General features: G+C 40.4%; 4 protein-coding genes and 1 long non-coding RNA gene across 6 annotated transcripts in view; 4 read left to right on the top strand and 1 right to left on the bottom strand.

Annotated features, from left to right (window-relative positions):
- Positions 1-1,003: 1,003 nt before the first annotated feature.
- Positions 1,004-6,299, top strand: eif5a (eukaryotic translation initiation factor 5A). The gene is made up of 5 exons (XM_054622718.1): positions 1,004-1,072; positions 2,422-2,607; positions 4,119-4,223; positions 4,604-4,735; positions 5,018-6,299. Exons 2-5 carry the CDS (start codon positions 2,440-2,442, stop codon positions 5,081-5,083), a joined length of 471 nt encoding a protein of 156 aa, XP_054478693.1. The 5' UTR covers positions 1,004-1,072; positions 2,422-2,439; the 3' UTR covers positions 5,084-6,299.
- A 1,341-nt stretch (positions 6,300-7,640) lies between these two features.
- Positions 7,641-9,601, top strand: rpl22l1 (ribosomal protein L22-like 1). Of its 2 annotated transcripts, XM_054623152.1 has the most exons (4): positions 7,641-7,705; positions 8,909-9,022; positions 9,197-9,318; positions 9,433-9,601. In XM_054623152.1, the coding sequence occupies exons 1-4, from the start codon at positions 7,697-7,699 to the stop codon at positions 9,575-9,577; spliced, it is 390 nt and encodes a 129-aa protein (XP_054479127.1). In that variant the 5' UTR covers positions 7,641-7,696; the 3' UTR covers positions 9,578-9,601. The 2 variants fall into 2 exon arrangements, with proteins under 2 accessions (XP_054479127.1, XP_054479128.1); XM_054623153.1 differs by lacking the exon at positions 7,641-7,705 and having other exon boundaries at positions 8,932-9,022; positions 9,127-9,318.
- Positions 9,602-14,219: 4,618 nt separating this feature from the next.
- On the top strand, positions 14,220-15,189 carry LOC129110461 (uncharacterized). Its single transcript, XR_008532271.1, has 3 exons — positions 14,220-14,304; positions 14,504-14,593; positions 15,120-15,189. It is a non-coding gene; the product is annotated as an uncharacterized LOC129110461 (long non-coding RNA).
- A 62-nt stretch (positions 15,190-15,251) lies between these two features.
- Positions 15,252-20,524, top strand: slc7a14b (solute carrier family 7 member 14b). The gene is made up of 7 exons (XM_054623191.1): positions 15,252-15,552; positions 16,687-16,923; positions 17,882-18,099; positions 18,177-18,323; positions 18,502-18,710; positions 18,793-19,580; positions 20,040-20,524. Exons 1-7 carry the CDS (start codon positions 15,252-15,254, stop codon positions 20,402-20,404), a joined length of 2,265 nt encoding a protein of 754 aa, XP_054479166.1. The 3' UTR covers positions 20,405-20,524.
- Positions 20,525-21,755: 1,231 nt separating this feature from the next.
- cldn11b (claudin 11b) overlaps positions 21,756-21,856 on the bottom strand; it is a 5,373-nt gene continuing 5,272 nt past the window's right edge. The window contains exon 4 of the mRNA XM_054623221.1: positions 21,756-21,856. This exon is cut by the window's right edge and continues 448 nt beyond it. The gene's annotated coding sequence lies outside the window, so the exon portion shown is untranslated.

Genomic DNA, 21,856 nt, shown 5'->3' on the forward strand with positions numbered 1-21,856 from the left:
CCACCGGAACCCCCCCCCCCCCCTAATCTTAATTATTGTATATTATTTATTTGTATGACAGTTTATATTTAATTAAGTATTTATAAACTGTAATATTTCTACTTTTACTAAATAAATAATCTTAATTATTGTATATTATTTATTTGTATGACAGTTTATATTTAATTAAGTATTTATAAACTGTAATATTTCTACTTTTACTAAATAAATAATCTTAATTATTGTATATTATTTATTTGTATAAAACAGTTTATATTTAATTAAGTATTTATAAACTGTAATATTTCTACTTTTATTGTATATTATTTATTTGTAAAGTTTATATTTAATTAAATATTTATACACTAATATTTCTACTTTTACTAAATAAATAATCTTAATTATTGTATATTATTTAATTGTATGTTTATATTTTATTAAGTATTTATAAACTGTAATATTTCTACTTTTATTGTATATAATTTATTTAAAATTAGTTTATATTTAATTAAGTATTTAACTGTAATATTTCTACTTTTACTAAATAAATAATCTTAATATTTGTATATTATTTATTTGTATAGTTTATATATTTATTAAGTATTTATAAATAAATATTTTACTTTTATTGTATATTGTTTATTGTATGAGTTTATATTTAATTAAGTATTTATAAACTGTAATATTTCTACTTTTACTAAATAAATAATCTTAATATTTGTACATTATTTATTTGTAACAGTTTATATTTTATTAAGTATTTATAAACTGTAATATTTCTACTTTTATTGTATATAGTTTATCTATAAAACAGTTTATATTTAATTAAGTATTTATAAACTGTGACACTGATACTTTCCCTTTTGCAAAAGGGTATTTTATCTTGTCCCCCACTTCTGGATATTTTATATACATGGAACCTTCCCCTCCCGGTTGCCATGTTCTATCACCTCGGGACCTGGCAACCCTTTCTGCCAGTCGGCCACCGGAACCCCCCCCCCTCCTCTCCCCCCCCCCCCCCCCTCCCTTCTACGGATGCTGCAGTAAAGTTGGCCGCGCCTGCGCACGTTCGGTCCTCTTTTTCCGTCGGAAGGTAAGTGTGGCATGGCGGGTGTTTGTGCCTGGAGGGGGATAAACGGGGGCTCCTGACGGCGTTCTGAGGGACCAGCTAACGGTTTCCAACGGGCCGTTAGCTGCTCGGCTAACGGCCCGTTGGAGCGGTTATTTGAATTTTCCGTCCGTTGGTACATAGCGGCGGCGCGCTGGGGCAAAGGGTGTGGGTGCCCCGTGCTCCCCGTGCGCGTCACCGGGGTTTTTAATTTTAATGCCTCCGTCATCACCGACCACCTAACTGTTAATTGTGAAATGTGAATAAAGTTTTGACGGTTAAAAATGTCGGATCATAAAAAAAAACACACGGGCGGCCTTTAGCGGCGCCAACCGCCAGAGCGCTTTTTTTTTTTTTTTTTTTTTTAATTTGAACGGAGCTGAATGGACGGCTAGCGTTAGCATCTCGTTAGCTCCGGGTTAGCATCTCGTTAGCTCAGTGTTAGCATCTCGTTAGCTCAGTGTTAGCATCTCGTTAGCTGACATAACGGTTCTCGAGATTTATTTTTTTCTCCTTCCTGTGTTGGCCGCGCGAATTTATTGAAATAATTATAATATATAATAATATTCTAATATATCACCACATAGCCTATTTATTTTATTCATTTTAATTATTTTAATTAATGTTTAGCAGTCTCGTGCTCAGCCTCGTGTTGACTCCCCCCCCCTCTGTTTAAACGAGATCATGAGGCTGCGAGTTTTCCTGAAATCTCGCGATAGTTTGATTGGCAGCGTGGGAGCTGTGTGGGGAGAAGGCTGCAGTGGCCTGGAGCTATAAATGACAGGGACAGAGGGGGGCATTAAACTGATATTTAACCCTTAATAAAGGAGCAAATAAAAATATTAAATATACATTTGTAGGATGATTTAACTGGGAACATTTACACAAATCAAACGCGTACAGAATTCCTCAAATTGGGGTATTTTGACAGATTTTAGTCGCGTATTTAACATATTTGTGAGTTGTGTTTTTATTGTGACAGCTGTCATGTAAACGTCAAAACTTTTAACCCCCTTAAGCTTTGCAATATGACATTTTTCTTACTGACAACCACTTTTTACAGTCTCTTAATCCCACCCTGTCTGTGGGTCTCAGCGCCGAGGTATTGGGTTCTACTTTGGATCTAAATCAACAGACCTGCTGTAGTACATGCTGTACTATATATATATATATGTGGATTTGGCCGTTTCCAATAACCTCGCAATATCTAGTCTCAGTAGTAGATAGATTCATTACACATCAGGGCTTTTCTGCACAAAAAAATGCATCTATTTGGCCATATATGTTTGTTTATTTGACAGTAACATAACTGATTTTGTAAATGTCTATTGCAGCACCGCTGACCCATCACCATGTCGGATCTCGATCTTGACTTCACGTCTGGCGAGTCTGGCGCCTCCGCCACCTACCCTATGCAGTGCTCTGCTCTGCGTAAGAACGGGTACGTGGTGCTGAAGGGACATCCCTGCAAAATCGTGGAGATGTCCACCTCCAAGACCGGCAAGCACGGACATGCCAAGGTAAATACAATAAGAATGGATTCAAGCTTAATGTCACTCCGGGTGTTAAAAGAACAATCGTGTGAAAATGCTTTCGCTGGGAGGCGACACAACAGAGAGAAGATACATTGTAGATATAAATACATATCAAATGTAATATAGTAAGAAAACAATATCCATATAAACAAAACAAACAGGGATTGAAGGAACTAATCCTTTTATAAAGTGTGGACAAGTAGCGCTGTCAAAATGGGCGCAGCTGTTAAGTGGCAGTGCAAAGTTTGAAATGGAGTTTGGTAATAAAAAACTCAACCGGTGTCAAAGGTGGCAGAGACCTGAGGCTCAGCTTTGGCCTTGGGGTTCTCGGATTTCAACACCGTGTGATCCAAGCTGCCTGTGGGGTTCCTGCCATAAGTGATCTCAGTTTAATCCTCTATAGACCTCCATCAGTAAACGAGAAGATCGTCTGTTTCTATAAAGTTATTCTGAAAGCTCGTCATCGGTGCCGCCGGGTCGGATTATTACATTACATTACATTACATTACAGTCATTTAGCAGACGCTTTTATCCAAAGCGACTTACAGTCAGTAGTATATTACATATCATTCACCCATTCACACACTGATGACAGGCTACCATCAAGGTGCCACCATCAGACTCTAACTAACATTCATCATCCAGTCCACACCGATGGCAAGCCTTCAGGAGCAACTTGGGGTTAAGTGTCTTGCCCAAGGACACATCGACTGCCGAAGCCGGGTATCGAACCACCGACCCTCTGATTGGAGAACTACCTTGCTCTCCACTACGCCACAGCCGCCCCTGGATTCTGGAGAAACCGTGCAGGTTCAATAGAAACTCCTTCAGCAGAGACCAGTCCACCGTGGACCGGCCCAGATCCGGCTTCACTGCAGTCGGAGCTCCGGAAGGAGGAGGAGGAGGAGAGCTCAGCTCCCGGCAGAAGCGTCTCCTCCTCCAGGAGCATTGCTTCTCCTCTCTGCTGGAGGCCAAGGCCGGGTTGTTCTTCCCGCTGGAGGGTTTAGGGAGGATCAGGAGTTCTGACTGGACTGCTGCAGTAAAGAGATGTTTTCTAAAGGGACTCTGCGCTTGGAATCACTACTGCTTTCATCCTCGAGGTTCTCCCACGTCTACTTTATCGTGTTGGGCTCAACAAAGATGGAAAAATTACAGTTTTGGCTTTACATTTTCAAAGTGACCACTTGACACTCCCTTTCCTAAACTGGGAGGGGAAACATTGGCGTTGGTTTCCTCATGACTCCTGCTCTGTCCTGGGGACTAAAGATGGAAAGTGGATTGTTCCGGCGCAAAAACAAGAATGTTTATTAATGTCACTTCGCATATTTATGATGCGATTTTGAGTTTTGCATCATGCTTTTGTGGTTTTTCTTTGGTCTGTGATTTGCTGTGTTCTGTGTTCATAAACCTCACGTTTTTGTCTCTTTATCTGCACAGATTAACACCCAACAAGTTTATTCACTTTCTAAAAGACCACCTTTTCTTTTCTTTTTTAGGTTAACCTTGTTGGTATCGACATCTTCACCAACAAGAAGCATGAAGATATGTGCCCCTCCACCCACAACATGGATGTTCCCTCCATCAAGAGGATAGATTACCAGGTACAACGCTGACCAGACGACCTTTAGAACATTTCTTATAGCAAAGAATGCATGACTTAAGGACGTGAATGTTAGTTGTTAGTAGAAGCATCTAGCTTGTGGTCAATTTTTCCTCCTCAAACTCTGAACCGCATCTTCTTGTATGAACAAGAAATATGTGTAAACAGAACTTCTTGTTGTTGAGCTGAAAAAAGCTTACTGTGTAAGCTTAATGAAATTAGGACATAAGTAAAATATCAGGTTTAGTCATTTAACTGGAATTATCAGACATTTTTGCATAAAATGTCACTCCTGTTTCTTCAGAGTTGGAGTAAGGTTGGAATAACAGTATATTTACACGTGTATTTACCTTTTTTCCTAATGTGTCCTCACTTTCCCAGCTTGTTAACATCAATGAAGGCTTCATGTGCCTGATGAGCGACACCGGTGACATCAGGGAGGACCTGCGTGTCCCCGACAGCGAAATCGGCAAGGAAATCGAGGCAAAGTTTGATGCTGGTGACGAATTCATGGTGAGGGCACATTTTACTACTACGCAGATTTAGTTTTTTTACTTATGAACCACGGCACAAATGTTTTAAATGATTTTTGAGGGATGCAAGAAAACTCATTTTGAATTATGTTTGAAAACAGAACTGAAAAAATGTAAATAACGATATAGACAAATAGTTGATGATGTCAGCGAGACTAATGGCGTCGAAGCAGCAGCAGCGTGTGTGTGTGCGTGTGTGCGTGCGTGCGTGTGTGTTAAGTTTCAGTTGATTGACTCGAACACGTGTGCTTCTCCCCTGCAGGTCACCGTCATCGCTGCCATGGGGGAGGAATGTGCTGTTGCTACCAAGGTCTTGGCCAGCAAATAGGGAGACAGACTTTGCTTCCCAGGCAACAAGCACCACCCACAACCAGTCTCTTGCATTCTCATTGGTTCTGTCACCAAAGCGTCGGCCTTCACAGACAACCTCAAATCATTCTGTTGTGATTTCTCTCATCATTGATCTGTTTTTTTATTTTATTTCTTTTCCCCCTTCCCACCCCCTTTTTCATTTCTCTTTTCCGTTGCTGTTGGGGAAGTTCCACTGCAGCTCGCTGCGTGGTCCTCTGCTCTGATCACTGAGGTTTTTTGTTTTGGTTAACAATCTACTTTATATATAAAAAAACAACTTCAAAAAAATAACGATCAGTTGCTCATTCCTGCTCATTTTTTTGCCTTCAAAGTGTTGGTTTCGCCACTCACATTCCTGAATGTTTAATAACAACGGGATTCAGCTTTTGTATGATTATTTTTTTATATTCTTGAATATAGTGGGTTTAAAGCCTTTTAGAGGGAACGGGAGGGGAGGGGGGGAGGCAGTTTTGAGTTGTTAAAGCAGTGGGAGCGAGGGTTAGTCCCTGTAGATGTTAAATTCCGGTTTCGGCCGTCCCTCTAGCAGCCATACCGCTTTTCCAGCATGGCCGTTGCTCCGGTTCCTGCGTGAATCAGAGCTTCAACGAGGCTCGTTTTTTTAATCCTAATTGCTGGGATTGGTGGTGGCTAGCACTTATGAGCACTTGAGGTCCACCCCAGCATGTCAAAGCTCTAAAACCAAGAAAAGAGAAGTGTTTTTTTTTTTTTTTTTTTTTTTTTTTTGTTATTCCCCCCTTCCCCTTCCCCTTCCCCCTAAGAAGAACAGAAACAAACTTCAGTGATTTTACCCTCGTGATGCCAGTCTCTTTGTCTGTGTAGAAGTTTGAGGGGCGTTTGTTTGCGTGCTCAAACCTCTCGTCCACCGGGGTCGGCTCGAGGGCTCGCACCCCCGCTGCCCCCCTCCCCGGGCCATCCCCCAACCCCCCCCCAAATACAAAAGGAGTGTTATATTTTGTTTTGAGAGGCATGAGTGTGTAGCGGTGTGGGCCTCCGAAATGTAGGAGGCGGTTTGCAGTGAGGCGTGTTTCTTTTTTTTTTTTTTTTTGAGGGACTCGATCGGGTTGGGGAGGGTGGTAGAGTTGCAAACTTTTTTGTTCACTCGAGGCCTTTGTCACCTGACTGGAGATGGCAAAAAAAATAAAACGATGAAACAAATGGACAAAAACTGCAAACTACGTCTGGTTTTCTGTCTCTCATATACGCTGTGATCGATAAAGGTTTCCGTCAAAGTGGCTGTGTTGCTTATTCGGTGAAGCACGGTGGACAAAATGCTCGAATCCAAGCAAAAATAATCTCTTAAAATTGTACATATTGTAGTTGACGCTCAAAGCATTTTAGAGATGTGATCTACTGTAGACATCTGGATTATTTTAAGATTGAAGAAAAAGTATAATCTGCAAAATCAGAAGGGGTTTTGATCATGAAATGCACAATTTTTAAAGTTTTACTCATGTTTTTACCATTTAAAGTACTTAAATCCTGTTGAAAAAAATAAAAAGATACGTGTCAGTGAAACTTTCCTCAAGTATCAAGAGTTAAAAGTAAATACCAGGTGTTGTGGGTCACATGATGCCATGTTTTCATATCTCAAATTCTCTGCAAGGTGACAAACAGCTGTTGAATACACATGGTGAAGTTATGAGAGGCTCTTGAACAAAGATGCAAGTCTGAAACAAGCCCTGGATTTCAGAACGCCAATTTTCATTTTTATAAATAGCTTAAAGCCATTTGGGTGACTCACAATCACGGAGTGCATGAAAAGACAAGTAGTATCCAGACGGACTGGGACACACCCTGCCTGATTGTCCCACCAGTGGTGATGTAGGTTGACCAGTTATGGTTTCTGTGAGTCATCAGGAGGGATTTCATTTTGTGGGTGTTGATACAAATCAGGGTGTGTGTGTGTTGTGTGTGTGTTTGAACAGGTAGTGAATGATTGACCAGGCTCAGCAGGTTTTTTAATCTGGGTTTATATTCTTTACATATATTGTATAAATAATTGACATCTTGGATAGTCTTGAATTTACATTAAATATAGTCCTTTATTTGAAGATAACTCATCATTCATTTTATTTTTAATTTAATATATTTCTACCAAGACCTTTTTACGTTAGGTGTTTCATTAAGTTATACAAGGTAATGGTATCTAATTGTGTTCACAAGTACCAGTGTCTGTGAATAGAGAAGCTATTTAACAATGTTACATTTTTTTATTTGAGATTAAGGGTAATCTGGGTGTTTGGGCCTGTGATTGACCTTTGACCCCACACTGCTGCCACCAAGAGGCCAAACTTCACCTGTAAACTCTTGTTTTTAGACAAAACATAATATAATAATAATTTAATTTATGTATAATAAAGCTATAAAATAAACATTAAACATATGATTATGAGTTTGGCGGTGGTATTGGTGTCTTTGGGGCTATTTTCCAGATTATTGTGCACTTTTCTTTTTTTTCCTCCTCCAGTTTTACCAGGCTTACCATATATGGTAAGGGCGTTCCACTCAGCCCCGCCTACGTCACAGCTGCGTCACCTCCGGTTCCCCCTTTCACTTCCGGTCTTTCAACATGGCGCCGGTAGGTCCTGGTTAGCTCCTCCGGAAACACGCGTTTTCACACTTATTCCGCCACATTTTCACACTTATTCCGGTCGTGATGTACTAGAACTAAAGAAAGCTTTCAGTGTGTGTTCGTGTGTTGAACGTTGAGTGTTTTTCTGTGGCGGGAAGCCCAGAAGCTAGCAGAGTTAGCATTAGCTTGTAGCATTACGTCTGCGGACACGTGTTCCATTCATAAATCGGAAAAAACAGCTTTTTAGTGTCTTATCAGTGTTTTTTCGCCTCTTTATTAATAAACATGATGTTTGTTGTCAGCCTACATGTGTTAATAATCCTCCTCATCAATTTGGCATATATTTAATATAGATTATCCTTCTTATAACCCATAATAAAGTAGAAATTAAACTATTATCTTGCATTTTTTTGCACCCAGAATTAAAACATAATATTGCAACTATTTCTGAGGTTAAATTAATACATTTTACATTATTTGTATTCATACTATTCTATTTTATACTATTGTATTAATAATTAATGCATATTATTTTTTAGCATTTTGTTTTTCCATTTCACACATTGGTTATTATGGTGTGTTTAATGCACATATTTGCCAATATATTTCTTACATTTCTCACTTTATTTATTTTAATATTTACTTATATTCTTTACATATATTGTATAAATAATTGACATCTTGCATAGTCTTGAATTTACATTAAATATAGTCCTTTATTTGAAGATAACTCATCATTCATTTTATTTTTAATTTAATATATTTCTACCAAGACCTTTTTACATTAGGTGTTTCATTAAGTTATACAAGGTAATAGTATCTAATTGTGTTCACAAGTACCAGTGTCTGTTAATAGAGAAGCTATTTAACAATATGTTACATTTTTTATTTGAGATTAAACTGCCTTCATGTCTCATGAAATGGCTTTAAATGAAGAGAAACTAGTCAATAAAAGACTAGAAATACTGAATGAGACAAGTAAAGAAAGATGACAGTAATTAAACTAGTAAATTATTAGAATGCAGATATCTTAAGGATGAAATGAAGGATTTACTCTGTAATTAAGAATATTTTAAGATTTGATGCACAATATTTACAACCAGTAAAAGCTAGAATGCTAGAATATTGATTTTTAAAGAGGAACAGAATCAGATGTGTGCAGCAACCAACACTTCAAGTTTCTGATCAAAAGTTTTTTTTACCTCACAGCTCAAACAGAAAAGACCAACCGTCAGCAGGAAGTCCAAAAAGGGAGCTGGATGGAAGTTCACCTTGGACCTGACCCACCCTGTGGAGGATGGGATCCTGGACTCTGCAAACTTTGTAAGTATCTTGTAAGAAATTAGGAAAACCCAGCAGAACTGTTTCCTAATTGAGTGCATCAAAAGGGCGATTGTTGCAGGCGGCTAACCCCGTGTCTGGACTAGGGCGCCCTTCCCTAGCTCCGAATATACTAGGGTTCTCTTCCCTAGTGCGTCACTGTGTTCTCTCCAACAGGAAATCTTCCTCAAAGAGAGGATAAAGGTCAACGGCAAGACCGGGAATCTGGGCAGCGTCGTCCAGGTCGGCCGCATGAAGAACAAGATCAACGTCACGTCTGAGAAGCAGTTCTCCAAAAGGTGAAAATTCTATACATATTTTTTATGGCAAACGAACATGCTTACATTAAAACTTCAGAAAACAATATTATAAATCAAAATTCAGAGACTAAAACGACCCAAACTCCCCGCTAGGTATCTGAAGTACCTAACGAAGAAGTACCTGAAGAAGAACAACCTCCGTGACTGGCTGAGAGTCGTGGCGTCCGACAAGGAGACTTACGAGCTGCGTTACTTCCAGATCAGTCAGGACGACGAAGAGTCCGAGGCAGACGAGTAAATGTCTGGAGAATAAATGTTGGAAAAATAACTTTTCTGTCTCGTGTTTTTATTGTGCTGTTCGGTGTGTTTAAAAAGTGTTATTTTTAGTTATATTGAGTTTTGTGTCTGTTTAAAAGTACTTGTCTGTCTTCTGGTAGATGGACAAGTGTCACATAAAGTAGATGCATACATGCTGGGCAAATTATCCCAAGAAGAGTAAACGCATCAACATTCACAGATTGAAAGTTATTTCCCTACAGAGCTATGCAGCAACCATGTGTTTTTTTAGACCTAATAAAAATAGCCATAATTAAGTACTAAAATTAGCAATTTCCGTGTCTCAATTTTTCTGATTGCATAATTAACTCATCGTTAGGTTCATCTAATTAAAACCAAAACTATTAAATACAATACTCCTGCAATAAATCTTCCTTTCATAAAGGTTATAATATAACTTTTATAGAGGTTTTATTTAATTTGATATTTGGGGCTTAATTGTACTGCGCTATATTAATGTTTTTCCTGTAAATTTGGTCCACCTTGATAGAATTTGTATGAAATTAATATTGCTGTGTTAAAATGGGATTACATTTGTCAAAAAGTGCTTCATCATTTATAAAGGACTCTAAACTCAAAGTTTAAGACTTGTAAGTCCTGTGGGGACTCTGGACTTGAATGCAAAGACTTGTGACTTTTAGTCTAGATTTAGGATTTAAGTGATGGATGTTTTTGTCTAAGACCATTTAAAAATATATTTATTAAGATAAAATGACCTGTTTTAGCCACATGTTTTTGTATTGCATTATTCTGTCAGGTGTTCCTATTATTTTGTCCACCCTGTCTATATTAATGAGTCTAGATTTAGATTTAGCCTCCTAATGCTTGTCCTTATACCTGGAAATGGTTGTGTAGCAGTTCACCAAACACTAGGTGGTGCTACAGATACTTTTTGTGTATTTAATACTTTCATACACAGACACCAAAGAGAATAAATGCACAGCTGAGAAAAAATTTACCCCAAAAAAGTTGACATTGAGTTTGGACTAAATGCTGACTTTTACTAAAAAGTATATTATGGGTCAAAAACAATGGATCTCTCAATTTTCTTGATGCAACTAGAAAGTGTTTTTTATTTTAAAGAGATCATTCCTGCCTTGTTTTAATCCCAAACTGAGATTATTCTGGTACCTTGATCTGTGTAATTTTTACAGAAGTCATAGAACTGTTATCACAGGCTGAGTAGTACTTATTTTAAATTCATTTCATATGTTAAATCAAGACTTTTAAGCTCTTTTAAAGCACGTTTTTGTTTGCAGCCAAAACAATAAAAGGGTGGAGCAAATCACACTGAAGCTAAATATTTCAACAGAGATTTTCTCAAAATTTTACAAGATACTAAATGTTTTATCTCATTAAGTTTTCCCATTTAATTCCCGAATATATTAACAGATAAATATTTATCTTGTGATTTACAGACTGAAACCTCGAGCACATTTCGTCTTTACAAAAAGAACTGAAAACCATGAGGTCTCCAGACTGGCATGATGAGACGCTGTCCATCTCTCCTGTATATTGCTTAAGGCTGCCAACGAATAACCTTTATTCCTTTAAACAGAAAAGGATGTTTTACTTGTGTGTGTGTGTGTGTGTGTGTGTGTGTGTGTGTGTGTGTGTGTGTGTGTGTGTGTGTGTCTGGATTCACTCCTGTTCGCTCATCTGTTGCGTATAAAGCACGTAGCCTCAGGAATGCCTCCACCTTCAGCTTCTCTGCAGTCAACAGCTCCTCCAATCTTTATATAAAGAGTTATTGTTATTTTATAGCATGCAGACGTTCTAAAGAGAAACTCAGCAGTTTACAATTTGATCCATACATTTAAAAAAGCATACATATCAAATAATAAATAAGGAAAAGATGAAGAAATATGAATCGTGGGGCATAAATATGATGTTTTAGAGCTCTTTACTCTCCTCAAATGAACCCCTCAGTCAGTCAGTTTCCACAACTTTCCTTTTAACTGATATTTTAATTAAAAACTCCATCAGATAAACAGTGAAAAAACTAAAGGATGAAGGTCAACAAAGCAAAAGAACACTGCTTCCCTGCATCTGGTATCTAGAAGGTACATGCTTCCACGTCCACCTGCTGATATTCTGTTTTTCAGGTATTTTCCACATCCCATAATCTGTTTAGTTGGCTTGAAGTCATCAGAACCACAAAAAGACGAGTTTCCAGAAAGTAAAAGCTTTAAAAAAAACAAAAACATGACTGCTATATGAGGTGCTCAGGCTGCCTTATTGTCAGGGTGGTGCTGGGCAGAGCTTTGCACAGTCACAAGTTTGATGATTTATACCCGACAAAATCAAAAATAACTTGTAACTTGACTTGGACTACAACGCCTCGTGTCTCCATTTGGACTTGAGCAATTTGTTGTGAAAATACTTTATACCATACCCCAAACACAAAGTTTGTCATTTCAATTCTCTTTATTTAAAGAGCGTGCTACAAATCAATTAATCTACTGAGCTAAAGCTATTCAGTCCCACTTAACAGTCAACACTTCATTTCCCAGATCTGATGTTTTTGTCAAAGTTCAGTCAGTCATGTTCCAACAAACCTATTTAAACAAATAATGCTTTTAAATGCAAATAAAAAAAACATTATTTTTGTTAATTTAATATATCACTCTGTTGTTAAAATGGCATGATGACCTGTTTAGGACTCAAAACTCAAAGTTCAGGACTTGGTTCATCACTTGGGACTCTGGATTTGTCAGTCTTGCCCTTTTTGACTTGAGAGAAGTTCTCCCACTTTGCACATATTCCTCATACTGTGAACATTGTCACATTCTTTAGTCAGTACGTTATAAATATTCTTCTATTCTTCTAATTTAGTGAAAACATTTATGTTTCCATGAAAACCCAATAAAAGACTTGTTTCCAGCAGCCTTAAATCCAGCACGACTGCTTCCTGGACTCCTGATGAATAATGCACCAGAATACATGGGTCCAGTTCTGACCCCAGAACTGGTCCAAGTGCTGCATCTGATGGATCTGATTAGTCCAAATCAAACTGGCATCATCAGTCATATGAAGCAGCTCACGTTTTGGATCAGCTGTTTTCTTCAGACTCTCCTGTATGGAGAGTCTGTTTGCGTAGACAGCAGCTGAGTGTCTTGTTTCTCCTATTTTAGACCTTCATGTTACCACGTCTGCAGGTGTAATCTGACTCTGTGCATCAGATTACACCTGTGTGTATGTATTGGGCCCACAAGTTTATAACAGCAAGTCTGGGTATAAAATGACAACAAAGAGACATAAAATGATACAAGAAGATGCTATACAACTATGAAGAGATGCAAATTGACTTAAAAGAGACACAAAAAGACTACAAATGAGGCAAAACGATTACCTAAGACTCAAAACCAAAAACAGACACAAAACGACTTTAAAGAGACACACAAAAAGACACATAATTACTACAAAGATGCACAAAACAACCAAACAGAGACGCAGAATGACTACAAAGAGATGCAAAACCAAAAACAGAAACAAAATGACTGCAAAGAAATTCAAAGCCATCAAAGAGATCCAAATCTAACGGAATAAGACACAACATTAGTACAAAGATACACAAAATGACAACAAAAAGATGCAAAACATCTACTAAGAGATGCAAAACTACCAAAAATATGTCTCTTTGAATCTGTGGCTCTTGTTCTTATGTTGAAGTTGTGGAAGCCCTTTACATGTCCAAAGTCAATTAACCTGTTTTGAATTAACAATATAATTATTTCAACGTATGGGCTCGTATAAGGGCACATTCACTCCAACGAGATATATTCTGAACAACTGTTCTCCACTAGTTTTTATTAATTTTAGTACCGGTTTACTACTAATATTCTATAAATGCTCCATTGATATATATATAATCACTGTATTCCTGTAAATAAACAAAAACAGGAGAGAGGTCCTGACAGTGCAACACATTCATCTCCATGACAACTGAGCACACTCCAAGCATTGATGAAGACACGGTTGAAAGCTCCAGAAAAAGCTAGGAAAGCAAATGAACCTTGAGTTGGAAACACATTATGCTTCAGTAACTTGTATCAGCTGCATATTAAGATTCACATCCACCTAAAACTACTTCTGGGGGTTTGGAAATCTGAGTTAATTTTACTCTACACACGGTACCCTAAAGACACACACCTCCCTGTAATTCTATCTTTGTGAGGACCCTTGTTGATAAAAATGCGTTCCCTTGCCCCTTACTATCAAAGCTAAACCTAATTCTAACCAAAACCATAAAACTGAGTCTTAACCCTCAGACAGGCCCTTGAAAAAGTGAGGATTGTGCAAAATGTCCTTGCTTTCCAAAGATGTCCCCACTGTGTTGATTATTACGGTCCTCACTATGTAGCACATATAAGAACAAACACACACACACACCTGGTTAGTTTCTCAGCTCCATTCAAAGAGTAAAGAAACGTCACCTGTGGCAGCTGCAGCAAAAACTTAACTCACAGAACTTCACACCAGCTATTCTGTCCTTCCTCTTATGAATGAATTACACACACACACACACACACACACACACCTGGCCAGTCTCAGGTGTTCAATAATGTATACACCTGATCACATGGTGTTCAGTCTGAAGGATTAACGCTGTCGTCTCCTCACCATTTCCTACAGGTCTGCAGAGGACGTGGACTTAAACCAACAGTTCTTCAGGAAAACACACAACAGGTGAGTGTATTACCTGTCCGCTCAGGTGTGCATCTTTAACCTGCATGTTGGGTGTTTTTATCACCATCTTTATGTTACTGTCTGTGCTCTCCACTTTCTTAAAGCCAACCTGCTGTTGTAGAAGTTGGATAAGGTTCAGTTTTATTTTCCTCAGTCGTACCTTTCCGTTGTGAAAGTAGATCCTCGGTCTTCATTAAAGTTTCAGAGCGGGAGTCTCGCTCCAGTGAGTGATGAGAACAGCTGATGGTATCCCATCATCCCGTCATCACCTGCAAGCTCACAAACTCAGGTAAACATGATTGATATTGGTATTTTATGATTGCACTATTTAGAATTAATCAATAAGATGGTTTTCTAAAGGAACATATTAAAGAATTGGTTCACCACAATTATACAAACATATTTTTTCTATTACCTTTTGTGCTATCAAGCAATGCCGGTTACAAACCAATTAAATGGCGGTGAATAGTTTATAGCCAAAGCATTGAACAATTACTTTCAAGTTTTAGTCTTAAATTTAACAGCTTTTTGTCCAAAAATATACCAAATGCATTTGCCAAATATCTGTACTTTTGTACAGTTTTGAAGTACTTTTATTTAACTTGAGAATATTTACACATCACTTCATTTCAAAGAGAAATATTGTAGTTTTTAGTCCACTACGTTTGCTATAACAACTGTATTTATTTTTGCTACTTTTGTATTTTTATGTCTGTACTTCTTTCATTGTTTCATTAATACTTTTACTAAATCAAAATATCTGAACTCTTCTTCCATCTCTGCTTTTTCTATGCCTTTTATTTGGATCTGTGAAGAACAAACGTCACAAGAGAAGAAAGCCTGAAGAGGAGACTCATGATGGGATTAAAAGAATGATCGAGGGAGTGTCAGAGAAAAGGTAGAAGGAGTCTTAAACCCTCATAAACAGGTGATAAACCGGTGCGGTGATGGCGGCGTGGCTCGGCCGGTTGTCGTTGGGCGACGCCTGGTACAACATGTACTCCCGCCTGCTGAGAACCAAACCCGTGGGCTCCATGGCTCACAGCTCCGACGACCTCACCGAGCTCGGGGAGGGGTCGGCGGTCGGGCTGGCCAAGGTCCTGACCACCGTGGACCTGGTGTCGCTCGGGGTGGGCAGCTGCGTCGGCACCGGGATGTACGTGGTCGCCGGGCTGGTCGCCAAGGCGATGGCTGGGCCTGGGGTCATCCTGTCTTTTATTATTGCAGCGCTGGCGTCCATACTGTCAGGTGAGGCAACACGAGGTAACACAGCAGAACATTGTTCAACCAAAAGGTTCTATTGGTGTTCTACATTTTTATCTACTCCTTAATCCTCATGGTAAGGACAAAACCAGCAATGTGTTGGTCCGTCTCTCAATACCGGCTGACTTCTTTCTGTTGCTCTCAGCATCAAGCCCATTGGTTCCTACACTCTTAGAAATAAAAGCGCTAACTAGAACCATATAGGGTTCTTCAGCTTGTCCTCAAAAGGGGAACCCTTTTGGTTCCTTAAATAACCTTTTTGAAAGGTCTACTTGGAACACTTTCGGAGGGTTATACCTGGAGCCATCTGTGAAAGGTTGCACCCAGAACCCCTGATGAGAAGTTCAACAGAGAATCCTTCTATCGTCAAATCGTTCCACCCAGAACCCTTTCTGGGAGTTCTAGAACCTATTCCCCTTCTAAGGGTGCAAAAAAGAACCCACCTATGGGCTCTACCAAGTAACCTTTTATATTCCAATGGTTTTGTCTAGAACCCACCCAGGGGGCTCTCCCAAGAACCTTTTTCTTTTCCAAGTGTCTCGTCTAAAACCAACTTAGAGGGTTACAGAATCCTCTATGGTGATATGGTTTCACCCAGAACCCTCTCTTGGGGTTCTAGCCAGAACCTTTCCTCTTTCTAAGTGTGCTAACTTATACCCACCTATGTGGTTTACCAAGAACCCTTTTATTTCCCAAGGGTTTTTGTCTAAAATCACCCAGGGTCTCTACTTAGAACCTTTTCGTGCTTTCAACAATCCTAGAAAATCTCTATTTGGAACCCTATTTATAAGAGTGTACTGATGACAAACATCTTTAAAAAAAACAATATATAGTTTAATTATTTTCAAAAAGGCTCAGAACTCTCTTAAAACTAGTCACTCTATTTTTATCAAACAAATAGGAAGAAATGTTGCATTTCTTGGGCACTATTTTCTTTGGCCGATTAATCCACATTAGGTCCTCTAGGGATAATTTATGGCAGCAGGACGATGTATGTGGGATTCAGTCTAAATAAACTGCAGTGTGTGTGTAATATAGGTAGATTGGATGTTTTGGAAATGCTATTAAACGCCTATTGTTATATTGAACTCATTGTATTTGTGTATTTTTTGTCTTTAGGTGTGTGCTATGCAGAGTTTGGTGTCCGGGTCCCGAAGACGACCGGCTCGGCCTACACCTACAGCTACGTGACAGTCGGGGAGTTTGTGGCGTTTTTCATTGGCTGGAACCTGATCCTGGAGTATCTGATTGGCACAGCGGCGGGGGCGTCGGCTCTCAGCAGCATGTTTGACTCTCTGGCCAATCACACCATCAGTAACTACATGATAACACATCTGGGCACGCTCAGAGGACTCGGTCAGTAGGAGAATGTGTGTGATGTCTTTTTATTAAGAGCAAATCAAAAGTCTATTAACAAAAAGAAGTCTGTTAAAGACTGACAGGGATTTTCCTCTAGGGAGCATGAATGTTTGTACAAAATGTCATGTTAATCTATCATATAGTTGCTGAGGTATTACCCTTAGAACCATATATGTAACCCCGATGGTGGTTAAAAAAGAAAATTAAGAGGATCACCAAAGTTATTAGGATTCATCCTCTGGGGAGTATTAATGTCTGTACAACATTTTATGGTAATCCATCATATAGTTGTTGGGGTATTTCACTGAAAAACCACCAGTGTAACCCTTATTGTGACGCAAGGTTATTTGGATTCATCCTCTGGGGAACATGAACGAACTAAATTTATTGGTAATCCATTTTATAGTTGTTGAGATATATTGCTCAAAAAAACAAATGCAACCCTGATGTTGGCACTAGAAGAAAAGTCAAAGGATCACAAAAGTCATGGTCATATAATCCTCATTGTGGCGCTAGGGGAAAAGTGAGAGGGTCACAAAAGGTTTTTAGGGTTCATCCTCTGGGAAACAGGAATATGTGTAAAAAAATCATGGTACAGCATCTGATGGTTGATATTTAGCTTAAAACATCAAATGCAACCCTGATGGTGGCGTTAGTTGAAAAGTCGAAGGATTATTTAAGTCTTTAGGATTCATCCTCAGGGGAACATAAATGAAAATAAGTCATTGTAATCCATCATTTAGTTATGGAGATATTTCAGTCTTTACCAGAAGTGGTGAGCCTGATGGTGGCGCTAGACAAAAAGTCAAAGGATCACAAAAGTTTTTATGATTCGTCCTCTGGGGAACATGAATGTCTGTACAAAATATCATGGTATTGCATCAGCATTCCTCTCTTCCTCATGACGCTGCAATAATTTCACCATAAAATGCCGCCGTGTTTCTGTCGGTCTCAGGTAAAGGTGAGGACACCTACCCCGACCTGCTGGCCCTGTTCATCGCCCTGCTGGTCACCGTGATCGTTGCCCTCGGTGCGCGCAACTCGGTGGGCTTGAACAACGTCCTCAACGTGGTCAACCTGGTCGTCTGGGTCTTCATGATCATCGCCGGACTCTTCTTCCTCTCCGCCAGCAACTGGGGGAGCGGCAAGTTCCTGCCGTTCGGCTGGTCAGGGGTGAGATGTTAAAACCACTTTGGTGTTTTTGTCACTTGTTCAAAAAGAAACTTATTGATCTCTTGTTTGCTGATCAGGTGATGAAAGGTGCGGCGACTTGCTTCTACGCCTTCATTGGCTTCGACATCATCGCGACGACCGGAGAGGAGGCGAAAAACCCAAACACCTCCATCCCGTACGCCATCACCGCCACGCTGGTCACCTGCCTCACGGCCTACGTGTCGGTCAGTAGTAAAATCTAATTTAATCACTGATATCATCAATAAAATCATGTCTTGACTTGATTTTAAGGGACTTCCACATCGGCTACAACATTCACATCTGATCAATTTGACCTTTTTCATCACGATGCACTCATAGAAAAGCTTGTAAAGTGAAAACAGGTGTCCTTCCTCTGTACAGGTGAGCGTGATCCTGACTCTCATGGTCCCTTACGACCTGATAGACGGCTCGGCTCCCCTCATGGAGATGTTCGCCGTGCATGGCTTCCTGTGGGGTAAATACATCGTGGCGGTTGGCTCCATAGCCGGACTCACCGTCTCCCTGCTGGGCTCGCTGTTCCCCATGCCGAGGGTCATCTTCGCCATGTCCCGGGACGGCCTGCTGTTCAGGTGAGGAAGCAAGTAAACACAGGTGGGATGAGGTGGCTCCAGTTCACAGGTAACTCTGTGTTTAATGTTTGTTTTTGTGCAGTTTCCTGTCCCACGTTTCGGCGCTCACGCACACTCCCGTGGTGGCGTGCGTGGTGTCCGGTAGCTTGGCGGCGGTCCTCGCCCTGCTGGTGAGCCTCAGGGACCTGATCGAGATGATGTCCATCGGCACGCTGCTGGCGTACACACTGGTGAGCGTGTGCGTGCTCCTGCTGCGCTACCAACCCGATGACCAGGCCGACGACGCCCACCAGTTCGACTCCGGGGAGGATGGGGTCGCCGTTGAGCGCCATGACGACGGGGCCGCCAGAACCAAAGACGACCAGGTGCTGATCGGAGGCTCGGACGGCGATGGATCAGTGTCCTACCACGCTGGTGGGACCGAAGGAGAAGGGGACGACTCCGATTTCCACACAGGCCACGCCTCCCTGCTGAAAAGGATTCTGGGAGGTCACTACTACACCTTGAGGCTGCGGCTGGCAATGCCCGATGCGTCCGCCCGGCCCACGCCAGCCACGGGCCGCATGGTGACCCGATGCACCCTCCTCTTCTTCCTCACGTCCTTCCTCCTCTGGTCCACCGTTATATTCGGCGTGGAGCAGGGAAGCGGCGTGGCGGCGGTGTTTTCAGGCCTCATGGCCGTAATGATGGCGAGTTCCTTGGCAAAGCTTTTGATCACGATCATACAGCAGCCGGAGAGCGGGAGGAAGCTGCCGTACATGGCGCCCTGTGTGCCCTTCGTCCCTGCGGCGGCCATTTTGGTCAACAGCTACCTCATGCTGAAACTGTCTCCACTCACCTGGGCCAGGTTCACCGTCTGGTGCTTCATAGGTGAGATGAAACACTTCCTTTTTTATTTCAAATGCAGTAGTATTTATGCCGTAAAAACAGGATTCTGTTATTTTCTATATTGGAACCATAAGGTGCAATATAACACTTTATACCATGGCTAACAAAGAAGAATTAGAGGCGGGTTAAGTATTTACTAATACTATACAATTGATTTATAATTGTGTATAACCCTTGGACTGTACTTTTTTTAACAGACAGTATTTCATTTATTTGTATTTATTTCTACAATCATTATGGTTTCTAGCTGAATTGAATCTACTAAGGGAAATTAAACAGTTTTACAAGATAGATAATTATGATAATTGTTTTTTTTTTAGCTGTAGCTGAAATTAATTCACTTCATGCAGTTGGTTGGCAGATGACGGACCTTCTGGAACTGATGACGGTTGGACGGTTTCTCCTCCTGACCGTCTTGAGGTTTTTGTGTTTAACTCTCAGGTTTGTTGATCTACGCTTGTTACGGAGTTTGGCACAGCACGCTGGAGCTGAACGCCCAGGAGCAGCAGGCGCACGCCAGCTCGTACCAGCGCTACGACGACCACCTCGACGACGATGGTGACGTTTTCCCCGCCGACGACAACCTTCAACCTGAGGACCAAGACGAGAGGCCTTACCAGGGCTGGTCTGCTCCGGAGGAGAGGGGAAACCACCACCAGCCGCAGGAGAACAAGTACGAAGAAGAAGAGCAGTACGAGCAAAATGGTGACCAGTATGGATACCAGTCTGGACCGGGAGGCCAGTCCGCGAGCAAATCCAGAGGAAGGACCAATCACGGCTATGATGTGGGTGAAGAGGAGGACTGAGCAGAAGACTTTAAAAAAAGTGCCGTAGACACGAGACACTAAATCAAATAATCTCAATAAATCACATTGCAAGATTTTATTTTAATATTCACCAGATAAGGATACGATGGATGCCTCCATCACAGCACCATGAATCTCCACCAACATCCTGGTTCCATAGACTGTATATAAGAAGTGGACGTAGTCATGATGACCTCACCCATTGGTTTGAAGACTGATGTTTTGAAGCCTTGCGATTTCGCTGTCGCCATCTTGGATTGTTTTTTTTTTCGTAACCAATGAACGGAAGTTACCATATTTGGAATGCAAAAGAGTGACGTAGAGACGCCATATACGTCTCTAGTAGAGACCTGTCAATCAGTGTGTAGCCCCGCCCTAAAGCATCCCCTGCTTTATGGTCTGTTTGACTCTAAATGGAGCATCATTTACTAAATGAACATCATGCTGTATTGAAGAAGACTTGAAACTAGAGATTGAGACCATAAACTCATGTTTACAATGTTTACTGAGGGAATAAATCAAGAGAGAAGTAGAGTCATTTTCTCATAGACTTCTATACAACCAGAGGAGTCGCCCCCTGATGGACATTAGAGAGAATGCAGCTTTAAGTCTCAATCTCTAGTTTCTCTTCTTCAACACAGCATGATGTTCATTTAGTAAATTATGTTCCATTTAGAGTCAAATTGACCATAAAGCAGGGTATGCTTTAGGCCGGGGCTCCTCCAAAGTGCAAATATGGTCACTTCCTTTTACTGGTTGCAAAAAAACCAAGATGGCGATGTCCAAAGTGCCGCACTTGAGGCTTCAAAACCGTGCTTCTTGGTGTGTGCGGGATCTAAACCTGTAGATATACTACTCTGCCTCTCATCTGGCTTTGTGAAGCTACTTATCTCGGCAGCAGAAAACGCTTCTACAATCAATACCAGGAGGCAGGTTTTTCCTCTCATTGGTTGATTCAAACCTCAGGTGGGCGGAGCCAGAGACTCGTTAGCAGACTTAGAATGCAAAGATGGACATTGTTCATTCTGTTTATTGTTACTTACCCAGAAAAAAAACACTAATTTGAATTCAACCAATTAGACAACTTCTATCAACCATAACAAAAAATGTTGGTTTTGTTAAAACTCAAATTTCAGGCTGAAGAACAAACCCCTGAAGTTACCTTTGCGTTTGATTTTACTTGTTTGAGTGAATGTTGTTTACAGTGAAAGAGTGTTTGCTCTATTTAACTCGTGTTAGCGTGTGGAAATGAGAACGGGCGTTGCAGGAATAAATGTCTCATTTTGAGTGAAACTCTTAGACTCTTAATTACTAAAATACTTTTATTATTTTTTTCTACCATACAGGTGCATACATATTGATTATGCTGTGAATATGAAGAAGCTAAAAGGTACATCAGAAATATCTAAAACTTAGCTACTTGAACTCGCTGTACTACAGGTAACATTTTTA

This window comes from Anoplopoma fimbria, chromosome 21 (genome assembly GCF_027596085.1).
Source record: "Anoplopoma fimbria isolate UVic2021 breed Golden Eagle Sablefish chromosome 21, Afim_UVic_2022, whole genome shotgun sequence".
Classification (NCBI taxonomy): domain Eukaryota; kingdom Metazoa; phylum Chordata; class Actinopteri; order Perciformes; family Anoplopomatidae; genus Anoplopoma; species Anoplopoma fimbria.